Source organism: Tachyglossus aculeatus, chromosome 17, assembly GCF_015852505.1.
Source record: "Tachyglossus aculeatus isolate mTacAcu1 chromosome 17, mTacAcu1.pri, whole genome shotgun sequence".
Lineage (NCBI taxonomy): Eukaryota > Metazoa > Chordata > Mammalia > Monotremata > Tachyglossidae > Tachyglossus > Tachyglossus aculeatus.
Window position 1 is genome coordinate 53,100,720 of NC_052082.1, and position 15,369 is coordinate 53,116,088.

General features: G+C 51.5%; 1 protein-coding gene across 1 annotated transcript; it reads left to right on the forward strand.

The window, feature by feature from the left end:
- The first annotated feature begins 212 nt into the window (after positions 1-212).
- On the forward strand, positions 213-10,310 carry SERPINF2 (serpin family F member 2). The gene is made up of 9 exons (XM_038759808.1): positions 213-264; positions 1,488-1,554; positions 2,231-2,296; positions 3,241-3,649; positions 5,256-5,399; positions 6,183-6,386; positions 6,585-6,727; positions 7,755-7,959; positions 9,330-10,310. The coding sequence occupies exons 2-9, from the start codon at positions 1,492-1,494 to the stop codon at positions 9,722-9,724; spliced, it is 1,629 nt and encodes a 542-aa protein (XP_038615736.1). The 5' UTR covers positions 213-264; positions 1,488-1,491; the 3' UTR covers positions 9,725-10,310.
- The last annotated feature ends 5,059 nt before the right edge of the window (positions 10,311-15,369 follow it).

Here is a 15,369-nt window from a genome sequence, read left to right on the forward strand (position 1 = left end):
GGTTCTCCTGTGCTCGTGGGGCTGGAGCAGAGGCGTTAGCTTGAGTGCTAAGTGGCTCTGGGCTCAAAAACAAATGTTTAACCGGATGTATCTGGTCAATATTTACTGCAAAGGGGGGGGGGAATCTCTAGAAAAGAGGTTGAGAGTAAAGGTCAGGGCGTCACTGCGGTGGTGGGAGGGGTGGGTAGGTAGGGACCGCCCCGTGTAGCCCCAGCAGCTGTGCCAAAGCAGGGCAGCAGGCGTAGCAGCACACTGCCGGCTGAGGTAAGGGCCCAGCAGGGCCTGGGGGTGGATGTGGCCGCCCAGCCGGGTCTGGGGTCCGGGGGTCCGGCCACGTTCTTGGCCCGGAGAGAAGGGCTGAGCTCTAGGGGAGACAGGAAAGCCAGTTCGGAGACTGGAGGAAGGAGAGAACCCCTCTTCCCACCACCCCTGAGGCTGCTAGGAATGAAACCCAGAAGGGAATTGGGAAAGCTGGCGGATTTGGCCGGGGCTGTTGGGGCCTAACTCGACTCCTGTGCTCGTGGGGAGCCCTGGGGTGGGCTCAGTCTTTGCTCTACCATCTCAGCCAACATGCTGTTTTGGCTGGGGGCTGGTGATCCAGTGGTTTGGGCTCTGAGTTTATCACTGTGGGGTGCAGTTAGAGTTCCACTGGGGGGAGGGAATACCCCCAAAGTCCTGCTCAACAGCATCACCTCCCTGCTCCTACCCAGCTCTCCGGCTCCGGAGCCCCAGGCCCTCCTCCCCTCCCACATTCTCTCACTCTCTTTGGGTTGGAGTGGGGTCAAGAGTCTCTCTCTGGAGAGGGAGTGCCCTGGGCTAGTGTGGTAGCCAACAGAGCAGCACATGGGAGAGGGGGGAGGGAGGAGTATGAGCCGGACTTGGCCCCCAGGCGGGCACAGCCCGTTTCTCCAGTGGTCCCCTCTTCACCCTGCTGGGCATGGGAGGCCCAGGAGAGATGACCCTGGGGCAGGACACTGGATTCCTGAAACCCAGTCCAGCATCCCGTCGGAGGGACGCCTGGCTGCCCCAGCCCTTTAGTCACCATCACTGCCTGCCGCTAAAGTGGCTGCCAGGTGCCTGGGGCAGCTTCTCCCTGCAAGGCCCCTGGGGAGGGAGGGAGGAGAAGTTTTGGCCTGGAGGCCCGCCTCCCACCACAGCATGTTGGGGCTTGAGGAGGAGGCCAGAAGGGGAATGAGATAGACAAATGGGAGGCAGGCAGGGGTGGGGCCTCTCTCTCCACCCCCATAGAGGGCACAGGCTGCCTAGGCCAGGGTCACCAACAGGGAGGAGGCGGTGGGGGCAGTGTCCCATGTGGGTTCCTGGAATGGGGCAGGGTGAGGGATTCGGGAAGAATTGGGGGTGGGGTGGAGTTCCAACTCTTCGGATGGGGGAGAAGGGACTCTGGCGGCATGGGGGAGTGAAAGCGGGGGTGGTTAATCGGAAGGCGGGCCCCCCTCCTTTCGGGCGGCTCACTGTGCCTGTTTTAGGACCATGGCGCTGTGGCTCTGGGGCCTCCTGCTCATCGGCCTTTTTCCTCTGCACTGGGGGTCCGCGGTAAGGCGAGGCTGGGCTGGGAAGAGGAACGGGGATAAGGAAGGGTGGTGGCCCAGGTGTTCGGGTCACTGGGGTGGAGCAGAGAAGAAGTCGGATCAATTGAGTGAGTGACTGGAGCCAGGGCCTGGGCCAGAGGGGAGGGAGACCCAGCTGGGTAGAATTGGGGTCTTTGTGAAGCACTTACTATGCACCAAGTACTAGAGAAGACACAGTCCCTGAATCACATGGGGCTCACAGTTTAGTGGGGCGGGGGGGAGAACAGATATTTGTTTCCCATTTTACAGATGAGGAAATGGAGGCACAGAGCAGTAAAGTGTCTTGCCCAAAGTCACCTAGCAGGCAAGCGGTAGACCTGGGATTGGAACCCAGGTCCCCTGACTCTTGGGCCTGTGTTCTTTCCACTAGGCCACACTGCTTCTCAGGATCGAGGGGAAGAGTTGGCGAAGAGGGGAACAGAGGGATTGTGGGAGAGTGGGATTGGGGAAACTGAGGTTTGGGGGAAAGAGTAAGGGGTACAGCCAGAGAGCTGGGGAAGGGGAGGGTGGCACTGAGCCTCATTTTAGAGGGAGTCTGGTACAGTGCCACCTAGGCTGTACAGGGCGGAGGGAGGGATGGGAGAAGAGGAGACGCGGGCGGCACTGTGAGGTTACTAGATGACCCTGCCTCTCAATTCCAGGAACCAGTGGATGAGGGCCAGAGGAAGGTGCTTCTGACCAGCCTGCCCCATACACCAGGCCAGAAGGTAAGGAAAATGGGGGGAGGGCTGGGAAAGGGCCAACCTGATCCCTATCACCCTCCAGCCTGACCCGCTGGGCCCACCTTGAACCCTAGGCAGCTTTAGTGTCCCCACCTGGGCCCTCTGGGTTTTTAAGTAAAGGTCTTGGCCTTGGTGACAGCTTTTAAATCTCCTGGGATGGGGTGTCCACTTTCCCTTCTTTTTCCAAGCCAAGGCTTCCCCTCTCCCATTTCCTGCCCTCTCATCAGAGCAGCAGCCAAGAGCTGGTTTATTGCTGAATTGTACTTTCCAAGCACTTGGTCCCGTGCTCTGCACACAGTAAGTGCCCAATAAATACAATTGATTGAATGAATGAATGGTTGCTTCCAGGCCAGTGCCTCTCCCCTTCAGACCAGGCAGGGGTTGTGAATTGATTTTCCCTTGCAGGGGCAGGGCAGCAGTCAGAGACTGGTACCCTCACAGCCTCGTTTGGGCTGAGCAGCAGAACGGTGGGCCGGTTAGCCTCCATGTTCCCAGGTTGGGCTGCTCAGTCCCCAGGGACGATGCCTAGAGCTTGCGTGGAGCCTGCGTGGCCCTGCTGGGACTACATATTCCAGCAGTACTGGGCGGTGGCCCAGGGACAACGCTGGGCATGACTCCCAGCCCCGCCTTCCTGGAAGCTGGGTCAGGACTGGCTAAGGGCGGCCAGAAGAGCAGGTGGGCCCATCCTACCTCAGTGCTTTCCGGGCCGCCTCCCAAGGGTCAAGACTCCCAGGTTCCGGATTTGGAGCCCGGGGAGCTGTCGCTGGCCAAGCTCCAGCTCCCCCTTCCAACTCCACTCACTGGCTGGTGCCAGGGCAGGGAGGTGACCCCCTGAAGAATCCTGCCGGGGGCCCACATCGGACCCTTGTCAGTCGACAAACCCCCTCCCGGCTTCTCCCTCATAACTTGTTCTCTTTCCTCCTCTCCAGGGGTCTTCCTTGCCCTTAGAGGATGGGGCAATCTCAGTGGTCACTCCCCCGCCAGTGGTCACTCCCCCGCCAAACTCTGGGGTCCTGGACTTTACCTTTGACACTCAGGAGACCAATTCTGGCTCAAGCGGTCCACCGGCAGACACCAAGGGGAACAGCAGCGGGCCTGGGCCTGGAGGGCCCGATGGCGTGGAGGAGGTTGGAGGAACTGGGTCCTCTGTGGCGGACGGGGAGAAGGAAGCCAACACCTGTGCGGAGGCCCCGTCACCGAAGCAGATGCGCAAGCTAGCTGAGGCCATGATGAAGTTCACCGCCGACCTGTTCGGAGAAGTCCTGCTGAAGTCAGGCAGTCCCAATGTCGTTTTGTCTCCCCTCAGCGTGGCCCTAGCACTGTCTCACCTGACACTAGGTAACCCGGAAGCTTCTCAGCCACCGGGAACACTGGGCTCTTTAAAGGGGATCGGAGTTTACCACTGCCCCAATAGCAAATACAGCACCTCTTGATTGTCTGCCGGTGGACTGTCCACTTGGTGGGTAATCAGCAACTGGATTATCCACCAGTTTATAGATTGTATTTTATATAATTATATAGATTTAATTTTTATAGTTCATATGCATTTTAAGTGCTTATCAGATGCAAGCCTATAGTTGTGCTTATTATGTGCAAAGCACTGTTCTAAGCACCAGATAATACAAGATGATCAGGTTGGATGCAGTCCCTGCTCCACATAGGGCTCACAATTTAAACGGAAGTCTAAACATAATGGATAGAGCACAGTCTGGGAGTCAGAAAGGTTTGGGTTCTAATTCCGGCTCTGCAACGTGTCTGCTGTGTGACCTTGGGCAAGTCATTTAACTTCCCTGTGCCTCAATTACCTCATCTGTAAAACGGGGATTAAGACTGTGAGCCCCATGCAGGACATGGACTGTGTCCAACCTGATTACCTTGTTTCTATCCCACCGCTTAGTACAGTGCCTGGCACATAGTAAGGCTTAACAAATACCATAAAAAAAGGGAAGGAGAGCAGGTATTTAATCTCCATTTTACAGAGAAGAAAGCTGAGGCATAGAGATAAGTGTCTTAGATTGTGCAACAGGCAAATGGCAGAGCCAGGATTTGAATCCAGGTGCTCTGACTTCCAAGCCCAGTCTCTATCCAATAGGTCACGCTGTTTCTTCATCCCCACCGTGGCACCCTCAGTCCACAACAGGACCATTTCTTGCTGCTCTCCTGGGTGTCTAGTGAAGGTTCAACTGCCTCACTAAAAAAGATAACAGTAATAATAATGGCATTTATTAATGGCTTACTATGTGCCAAGCCCTGTTCAATGCACTGAAGTAGATACAAGTCAATCGGGTTGGACATAGTCTCCATCCCACCTAGGGTGCACAGTCTAAGAGGGAGGGAGAATGGATACTTTTATCCCTATTTTGCAGATGAGGAAAACTGAGGCACAGAGAAGTTAACTGACTTGCCAGTCATCACACAGTAGGCAAGTAGTGGAGCAATGTCTCCTGAGTCCCAGGCCCATGCTGTTTCCACTAGGCCACACTGCCCCTCTCTATTATCTCTGTTTCATCACCCCTCTGTTGGCCTGGATAATTGAAAGTTGACTGTACGGGGCTTGTCAGTTGCGGTGCCTATGGCTTAGTGGATTGAGCATGGGCCTGGGTTCTAATCCCAGTTCTGCCACTTGTCTGCAGTGTGACCTTGGGCAAGTCACTTAGCATCTCTGTGCCTCCGTTACCTCATCTGTAAAATGGGGATTAAGATTGTAAGATCCATGTGGGACTGGGACTTAGTACAGTGCCCGGTACATAGTAAACATTTAATGAATACCGTTATCAGCATCATCATGAGAATGGGGTGGTGGTCCCACCCCCGCTGACCCCTTCCCGGAGTCCCAGGTCAGTAGCTCATAGCCTCCACCCGGGACCCTTTTGGCTTTGCTTGGAGGGTGGGGCCGGTGTCAGGGACAGCTGGGACGACAGACCCTGGGGCGATTGTTTTTCAGGAGCAGGGAACCGAACGGAGAGAAAGCTGCTGGAGGTGTTGCACACGGAGTCCGTGCCCTGTCTGCCCGACACCCTGAACAGAGTCCGCGTGGAGCTTAGCCGCAGCGTCCTGAAGCTGGCTGCCCGCATGTACCTGGAGAAAGGTGCCAGTTGGGGGAGGGCCCGAGGGGCTGTAGCTTCTGAGGGAGGAGTGACGCTGGAGGGCACCCAAAGGGGTGTTCAGTCAATCAATCAATGGCATTTATTGATCGTACTATCATCATCATCATCAATCGTATTTATTGAGCGCTTACTATGTGCAGAGCACTGTACTAAGCACTTGGGAAGTACAAATTGGCAACATATAGAGACAGTCCCTACCCAACGGTGGGCTCACAGTCTAAAAAAGAGGGGGAAGAGTACAATCAAGTTGGTAGACACGATCTCTGCCCTTAGAAATCTAATGGGGAGAAAGCCATTAAAATACATTATGGGTAGGGGAAGCAGCAGAGTAAAGGAAGGAGCAGCATGGCCTAGTGGATAGAACACAGGCCCGGGAGTCAGAAAGGCCTTGGTTCTAACTCCGGCTCTGCCACTTGTCTGTTGGGTGACCTTGGGCAAGTCACCTCACTTCTCTGTTCCTCAGTTACCTCATTTGTAAAATGGGGATTAAGACTGTGAGCCCCATTTGGGACAAGAGATTTGCTCGTATCTACCCCAGTGCTTAGTACAGTTGCCTGACACATACTAAATGCTTAACAAATACCGTTAAAAAAAAAAGGATCTGTAAATAAGTGCTCTGCGGGAGGGAGAGGGACAGGTGTCAGAGTGCTTAGGTGGTGCAGAAGCGAGGGAGGATAGGGTGTGCAAAGTAGTTCATCCCGGAAGATTCTATCGTCCACTGGACACGGGGTCCAGGCTGACCACCAGCTGGCTTTTTGGCCCAGGGTTCCCGATCAAAGAGGAATTCCTGGAGAAGTCAGAGAGATTTTTTGGGGCCAAGCCATACAGCCTGACCGGGAACAAAGAGGAGGACCTCAGGGTGATAAACAACTGGGTGAAGGAGGTGACCAATGGCAAGATTGAACGTTTCCTGTCGGACCTCCCCGCCCAAACCGTGCTACTCCTGCTCAATGCCGTCCACTTCCAAGGTGCGTCTGCTCTCCTCCCTACCCCCTCCTCCTCCGCACGGCTTTTGGGATGGGGACAGTCAGGACCTCGGAGCCCTGTTTCGTCCTTCCCTTCAGCTAACTGGGGGCCTGTGGGAAGGGCACTGCCTCGCCCCGGTCTGTTGTGGGGTCGGGAGAGGAAGTTGGGTCCTCTCAGCCCACCCCTCCGTTCCCACGCAGGCTTCTGGAGGACCAAGTTTGATCCCGCCCTGACCAAAACGGACGTTTTCCACCTGGATGAGCAGTTCACAGTCCCCGTGCAGATGATGAAAGCGCAGAGACTCCCCCTGAGCTGCCTCTCCTTCGATGAGCTTGAGGTTCAGGTGAGCAAGAAGCCGGGAGGAGAAAAGGGGACCGGGAAAGGTCTGCAGGTTCAGAGGCTTCTGGCCCGCCTCGCTCTGGGGAGCACACCGGCGTTCCGAGTCACAGTTGGGTCCCTGACGGGGTGGAGAGCAAAGCAATGTAGAGGAGCAATGTGGCCTTGTGGAAATCCATCAGTGGTATTTATTGAGCACTTAAAATGTTCAGAACACTGTGCTAAGCACTTGGGAAAGTACAATTCAGCAGAATTAGCAGACATATTCCCTGCCCATAACGAGCTACGATCTAGAGACGAGCCCGGGTCTGGCAGCCAGGAGACGTGGGTTCTGATCCCGGCTCTGCCACTTGCCTGTTGGGTGACCTTGAGCAAGTCACTTCACTTCCCTGTGCTTCAGTTTCCTTATCTGTAAAATGGGGATATTAGATTCTGAGTTCCATGTGGGACAGGGACCGTGTCTGATCTGCTTATCTTCTATCCGTACCAGTGTTTATAACAGTGCTTAGCTGCTTGGCACATAGTAAACACTTACCCAATACTACAGTTGTTTTTTAATTATTATTACTATTATTATCATCATCATCTCATCATCACTGTCTTTCCCAGGACCTTCTCCCAGAGGGAGCGGGCATTCTTATCCATCCCTCCCTGCTCTTCCCAGCTATAGTGGCCCTTCCTTTGAGAAGCAGCATGGCTTAGTGGAAAGAGCCCAGGCCTGGGAGTTAGAGGACCTGAATTCTAATCCCGGCTCTCCCATTTGCCTGCTGTGTGACCTTGGGCAAGCCACTAAACTTATCTGCGTCTCAGTTACCTCATCTGTAAAACCGGGAATAAGACTGTGAGCCCGAGGTTGTTCAGGGACTCTCTCCCGATTATCTTGTATCTATCCCAGCCCACCGCCTGGCCCACTGTAAGCACTTAACAAATACTGTAAAAAAAGAAAATAAAAAGAGAAGAGCATTTAAAGTAAGGCCTGGAGCCTCTGGGAACAGCTACCCCAGTGCCCACCCTTTCTCCTCATTCCGCCCCAGGTGGCCCGGATCCCCTTCAAGAGCAACATGAGTTTTGTGGTCGTCGTCCCCAGCAAGTTCGAGTGGAACGTCTCCCAGGTGCTGGTGAACCTGAGCCAGGCCATCCTGCACCAAAGCTTCCCCAGAGAGAAGCCCACCGATTTGAAGATGCCCAAGCTGCACTTGGATCACCAGCTGGACCTCTCTACCACCCTAAGCCACCTGGGTAAGAGGTGGGGTCGGGGGGCATCATCCTGATCATCTATAGGATTGTAGGATTAAGCTCCTACAGCAGGTAGGCCCCTGAACTGGGAACTTGGGCGAGTTACCGTCATCATAAAATACAAAGATTCTGTCCTCATGAGGCTTACAATCCAAGGGGGAAGACAAGCATTCAATCAGTGGTATTTATTTAGTGCTTACTGGCATGCAGACCACTGTACTGAGGGCTTGGGAAAGTAGAATTACAACAGAATTGGTCGATGCAATTTCTGTCCACAAAGAGTTTGCAGTCTACAAGGGGATACAGACCATTTCCAAGTTGTGTGCCCAATGTAATAATAATAATGCTATTCGTTAAGCGCTTACAGCCAGGCACTGTACTAAGCACTGGGGTGGATACAAGCAAATCGGGTTGGACACAGTCCGTCCCGCATAGGGCTCACAGTCTTATTCCCCGTTTTACAGATGAGGTAACTGAGGCACAGAGAAGTGAAGTGAATTGCCTAAGGTCACACAGCAGACAAGTGGTGGAGCTGGGATTAGAACCCATGACCTTCTGACTCCCAAGCCTGCGGTCTACCCACTACATAGATCCCACACTGGTCTTTTTGACCAAATGGGCGGGCCCTTAGAGGTGAACTTCACCATCAGTGTCTCCAAATTCGAAGGACGACTGTATATTTATAAATGGGGAGAGGAGAAGGAAGAGGAGCAAAGAGGTGGCTGGCCTGGCCATAAAGGGGACTAAGGAAAGATCAACTGGAGAACAAATGAGTGAATAAGTATAACATATGGATCAAAATCTACATAAGAGCTAAAGATGGTTGTCTATATATAACCAAGAGTGGTGGAAATGAATTGGGAAAAACTTCCTCGAGGAGGTGGATTTCAGGCAAGCTTTAAAGTTGAGAAATTGAACATTGTAATGGGGAAGGCTGGCAGCAGGAAGCCACCCACAGCAGACAGGCCTTTTTTTAAAAAAAGGTATTTGTTAAGTGCTTACTATGTGCCAGGCACTGTTCTAAGCGCTGGGGTTGGTACAAGCTAATCAGGTTGGACACAGTCCCTGTTCCATATGGGACTCACAGTCTTAATTCCCATTTTACAGATGAGGGAACTGAGGCACAGAGAAGTAAAGTGACTTAAAGTGATGTTTCTACCAGCTGTATTGTATTGTGCTTCCCAAGCACTTAATAGACTGTTCTGCTCACAGTAAGACCTCAATCAATACCACTGAAGCAATATCATCCTTGTCTACCTGGAGCTTATACTGTAAAGGGGGAGGCCAAGAAGTGATGGGCAACTCCAGGGATCCCGGGTGGCCTCCGTGGCTCCCTGCTCCCTCCGGCCACCGATACCCCGGCTCTCTCGTAGGCCTCCAGGAGCTGTTCCAGGGCCCGGACCTGAGCAAAATCTCGGAGCAGAACTTGGTCGTGACGAGCATCCAGCACCAGGCTACCCTCGATCTCAACGAAGAGGGAGTAGAGGCCTCGGCGGCCACCAGCATCACCATGTCCCGCATGTCTGCTGCTTCCATCAGGGTGAATAGGCCCTTCCTCTTCTTCATTTTCGAGGACACCACGGGCCTCCCGCTTTTTGTGGGTAGCGTCAAGAATCCCAACCCCAGCGCTCAGCCGGAGAGGAAGGAGCAGCAGGACTCCCCCGACGAGAAGTCCTTCTTCCTCAACGAGAAGTATTCCCCTCCTGAGGATTTCTACACCCCTGGCGAGGACCCCTTACTTAACGAAGCGACCAACGGGCCCAAGTGAAAGGCGCTCAGAGCCCCAGCCCCAGCCCGGCCGCCCCTCTCCAGAGGAGAACCATTTGGAGTGGGGGGGGCTGTTTGCGCTGGGGAGGGGGCTCCCTGGGCCCAAGCCCGGCTTCCGAGCCTCTCTCCAGCTGCCTCGCACGGTTTAAAACGCTCACTGGCTCGTCGTCTCGGCTCCTCTCTCAGCCCCACCCCTCCCGCTAATTTAGCAGGAGTTGGGGGAAAGCAAGCCCACTTTCCCACCCCTGTGGAGACCCTCCCTCCTGCCAGGGCACAGGCTTGACCCTGCTCATCTTGGGGCCCCACTCATCCTGTGAGCAGTTGCCTGCTCCAATTCGATAGACGCCCCTGAGAATCCATCCGGAAATGGTCAGTTTGGCTGGCCTTATGCCCAGGGCATCCTTCTCTCCTCTCTCTCTCTTCCCCCACAGCCAGGGCTTCACTTGAGCAAGCTGCCTCTGACGTGGAGGAGGAGGGGGAGGGATGGGGAGTGTGCTGGATAACAGAAGCTTTTTTTTTTTTGTAAAGTTTTTCTAGTGATTTTTATGTCCAAATAATAAAGAATGAAGTGGCCAGGGCTGGTCTGATGTCGTTGCCCCTCGTGCCTGGTTAAGAGGGCTAGGCCAGGAGGGGCAAAAGCTCTGGGTCCTTGAGTAGTGAAAAACCCTCAAATAATGGTATTTATTGAGTGTTTATTGTATGCAGAACACTGTACTAAGCACTTGGAAGAATACAGTGGCATTCGAAGACATGATCCCCACCCTCAAGGAGTTTACTGTCTACTGGAGAACACACCCTACAGTCATCAATCAGTAATAATTGCCGAGTGCTTAGTGTCTGCAGAGAACTGTACTAAGTGCTTGGGAGAGTACAGTAGAGTAGGGAGGCATGATCCCTGCCCTCAAGGAGCTCCAGTCTGGCGAAACCCCACAGAGAGTTCAAGCTGGCTGCCTGTCCTAAATGGGAAGAGGAAGGTGACAGGGGGTAGAGAAGGTTGGCAAATTATACTGACTGAGCATCTGCTGTCTTTCAAGTCATATACTAGTGCTGAGTTGGGCCTGGGGGAGAAGCAGGAAAAAGGACACTCAGTCTTTGCCTTCACAATGCATAATGTAATGGTCCTCAGGGAGCCAGATTCATTCATTCATTCACTCATTCAGTCGTATTTATTGAGCGCTTACTGTGTGCAGAGCACTGTACTAAGTGCTTGGAAAGTACAATACAGCAATAATGAGACACAATCCCTGCCCACAATGGGCTTACAGTCCAGAGAGATGTTGATGCTACAGTCTAGAGCCTGAAAGGTTCACTCGTTTTAGGACCATTAGAGAACAGGGTCTGCAGGGAAGTGGACTGGCAGGGGTAGCTCCCTGACCCCAAGGTTTCTGGAAAATGGCCCATCAGCTCCGTGAGCTGGTAGGAGGAGGCTCATCTTGCCTGAAAATGGCCTTCTCCCTCCTGCCATCCAAAGCCGCCTTCCTGCCCTGGCTTCTATGTCCAGGTCAGGGGGAGCCTCCCACCCACCCCTCCCCTAAAGAAAGTGGAAAACAGCCCAGGGAGGATCCACAGCACCACCCCCACAGTATCTTTCCCCCTCAGCTAGAGCTACAGCAAACCAGCTCCAGACCAGCTCCCCTAGCATGGTGCCGAGTGACCTTTAGCTGAATGAGCCGGGAGGCTTATCTGAAGAAAACAGCAGGTCCACCCTACTCATTACTGACCTCACAAGTGGTGGGCCAACTCTGTGCTCAAAAAATCAGGGAAAGCTCAGAATAACTCCTGCCTCCTAGGTCTGTGAGAAGAGGCTGTAATCACCGAGTCTCTAATTAAGCAACAAACTCTCAAACAGGAGCCGATGCTAACCACGGGGAGCACCGCTGCTCACTTGGATCCAAAGCGGTGATTGCGGGAGCTTAAATGCCCTGTTGGGAAGTGCTTGGTGGGTGCTTTTCTAGCTCAGAAAAAGGCTGTCTCCTTCCTCGGCTTGGAAGAGAAATAGCTCTCTATCTGTATCTCTGCAGGTCCCGAGGCGGCTTTTAGGGGTGTGGGAGGGAGAGAAAGGAGGGAGGGAGGGGGAAAGAGCGAGAGGGAGAACGAATGAGAATTCACAAAGGGAAATGATCACCAGGAGAACAAGTCCCAACAATAATTGTTTTTGGGGGCCACTAAACTTGCACTGCTAAAGCATGAAATACAAAACAGAATCAGATGCATCTGTACAATAAATCTGACCTGCAGAGAAGCTTAAAAGGGGTATTAGCCTGAAAAATATTTCTAAGCCCTTAGAAGAGTTCCAAATTCTGAGCAGCAGGCGTTTAAACAAGTACCGCACAGGTGCGAGAGGTTGCCTTTTTAATTTTTATTTCCATTTTTTTCTTGGTAGCAGCCTAATTTCTTCCAACCCTCAGGCTGGGGATAATGTGCATGGCTGAAATGAACAGCATATAAAACGACTCTCTTCGTGTGCCAGCTAAAATTTCTCTGGGGTTGCCTTGGGGCACAGAGGAGAATTTGGACACGTTTCCTCCCCCTTCTTCCTGGACAGATGGCACCACAGTCCTATCAAGCACTCCACCCCAACCAGAGAAAGCTTAGGGTTACTGCTGGACGGTTGGATGACCAGAATGATGACCAGAGGTCCTACCTTGCTCAACTTTGCCCTGGTCAGCGCTGGCTTGGTCCGATCTGCCCCACTCCTACCTTGTCTTTTTCCTAGGCTTGTGGTCCAGGACATGTGAGGGCCTGCATTCCATCCCACCTGTGACAGGTGTTGCTTGCTATAAAGGAATATTAAGGTGTTCCTTTGAAGCCCCCCAATTGGCAGAAGTCCGTCCATGTACACAGGGAAGAGGATTGGGATGCAAAACAAACAAACAAAATCAATGCAAAGAAAAACATCAAAGCAGCAGGGTAATGATGCCACTCAAACCATATATATCATCATCATCATCATCAATCGTATTTATTGAGCGCTTACTGTGTGCAGAGCACTGTACTAAGCACTTGGGAAGTACAAATTGGCAACATATAGAGACAGTCCCTACCCAACAGTGGGCTCACAGTCTAAAAGGGGGAGATGGAGAACAAAGCCAAACATACTAACAAAATAAAATAAATAGAATAGATATGTACAAGTAAAATAAATAGAGTAAAAAATATGTACAAACATATATACATATATACAGGTGCTGTGGGGAAGGGAAGGAGGTAAGATGGGGGGTATGGAGAGGGGGGACGAGGGGGAGAGGAAGGAAGGGGCTCAGTCTGGGAAGGCCTCCTGGAGGAGGTGAGCTCTCAGTAGGGCCTTGAAGGGAGAATAATAATAATAGTAATTGCCATATTTTTAAGCACATACTATGTACCAAGTGCTGTGAAATGATGGGGGAGATACAAAATAATCAGATTGGACACAGTCCCCGTCCCATGTAAGGCTCACAGTCTAAGGAGGGACTTATGGGTAGCATACACCCTTGGTTTTTTTCCACCAAAAACTTTCATTTACTGAAAACAAATATTAAATCACCCCTACCCTTCAATCAGTCAGAGGTATTTCTCGAGTGCCTATTGAATGCAGAGCTCTGTACTAACCACAAGGGAAAACAGAACAGAAGGAAAAGACACATTCCCTGTCCGCAAGGAGCTTACAATATAATAGGGGATGACAGACAAAAACCATGTACAAATAGCGGGAGCAGGAGAAAGAACAAGGATAAAACAAGTGTAAACAGATCAGGATGAAATAACAAAATAACGGCATTTATTAAGTGCTTGCTATGTGCTGGCAAAGATAGAAGCTTACAAGAATCAATAACTGAACACAAACATTTATACAAGCTCAAGATGGATATAAACGTGCGACAGGGTAAACTGTTGAACTGATGCAACTTGAGGTGTCGGGAATTAATCAGGGAAGAGGGCTTTAAGGAGGGGGAGGGCTGTGGCAAGAGGGAGTTCCCGGTTGGAGGGGGGGCAGCAGGAGCAAGGGGTTAAAGTTGGGAAAGTCAGTGAAGTAGGCAAGCTTGAGAGAAGCAGCATAGCCTAGTAGAGAACAGACCTGGGAATCAAAAGGACCTAGGTTCTAGTGCCCGCTCTGCCACTTGTCTGCTGTGTGACCTTGGGCAAGTCGTTTAATTTCCCTTCGCCTCAGTTATCTCATCTGTAAAATGGGGATTAAGACTGTGAGCCCCATGTGAGACAGGGGCTGTGTTCAACCTGATTAGCTTGTATCTATCCCAGCGCTTAGAACAGTGCTTGACACATAGTAAGCGCTTAACAAATACATTACTAGTAGTAGTAGTAATAACCTTTTCCTTTGGTTGCACGTTCAATCTGATGGGTGCTCAGTAAGTGCTCTTGATGATAACACTGCCTTTAATAGAGTCCAGGATCTTTCAGGATTTTGAGTGTAGAACCTTAATTAGTGCTGGTGTGACTTTGGGCAAGTCACTTAACTTCTCTGAGCCTCAGTTACCTCATCTGTAAAATGGGGATTACGACTGTGAGCCCCACGTGGGACAACCTGATTACCTTGTATCCCCCCAGCGCTTAGAACAGTGCTTTGCACATAGTAAGCGCTTAACAAATGCCATCATTATTATTATTATTATTAGTGGGCATAGGGAGAAGGGAACCAGCCCTGTATGATCTACTATCCTTCTTACCAATACAGGGAAATATTTTTAGGTTTCCCTTCCCACATTAGAGTGTAAACTCTTTGTGGGAAGGAAAAGTGTCGCTTCTTTGTTTTGAACTTTGTTTTGAGAAGCAGTGTGGCTTGATGGAAAGAACATGGGCTTGGCAGTCAGAAGGAGCTGGCTCCGCCACTTGTCTGCTGTGTGACTTTGGGCAAGTCACTTAACTTCTCTGTGTCTTAACTTTCCTCAACTATAAAATGGGGATTAAGACTGAGACACCCATATGGGACATAGACTGTGTCCAATCTGATTAACATGTATTTTGTTTAGTTTTTTTATGGTATTTGTTAAGCACTTACTATGTGTCAAACACTGTTCTAAGTGCTAAGTACAAGTTAATTATGTTGGACATAGTCCCCTGTCCCACATGGTGCTCACGTCTAAGCGGGAGAAAGGGAGAACAGGTATTAATTCCCATTTTACAGTTGAGGAAACTGAGGCACGGGGAAGTTAAGTGACTTACCCAGGGTCACATAGCAAGCACGTAACAAGTACCATAAAAAAAAAAAAACTTCTCAAGGACTTAGAACAGTGTACTACCCTTGGTGGGCATTCAATAAATACTATGACAATGACTACTACTACTGCTATTATTGCTACTAGGGTATACCCACATTGTTTCCCATTGTGAATTAGAGGGAACAGTAGGGATGCTGGGCCTTCTCTCTCCTCAGATATGAACTCTGCATTTAACCTGGATTAGTTCCCACAGTCATTTTCCAGCCTCCCTACCCGCCGCCACCTCCATTTTCTGTCAGTCAGTCAGTAAGTCAGTCACATTTATTGAGCACTTACTGTGTGCAGAGCACTGTACTGAGCACATTGGAGAGCACAATAGAACAGTATAACAGACACATTCCCTTTCCACATTGAGCTTAGTCTAGAGGGAGAGATGAGATTTGAGAGGCCACCTCCTTCCTCTCCCCCTCCTCCCCATCCCCTCCACCTTAAC

Bases quoted from the DNA above. Each gene is read 5' to 3' on its own strand.
- SERPINF2 (XM_038759808.1), top strand. From the start codon at position 1,492: ATGGCGCTGTGGCTCTGGGGCCTCCTGCTCATCGGCCTTTTTCCTCTG. The intron at 6,728-7,754 runs GTGAGCAAGAAG...ATTCCGCCCCAG, and splicing joins TCGATGAGCTTGAGGTTCAG to GTGGCCCGGATCCCCTTCAA. The intron at 7,960-9,329 runs GTAAGAGGTGGG...GCTCTCTCGTAG, and splicing joins TACCACCCTAAGCCACCTGG to GCCTCCAGGAGCTGTTCCAG.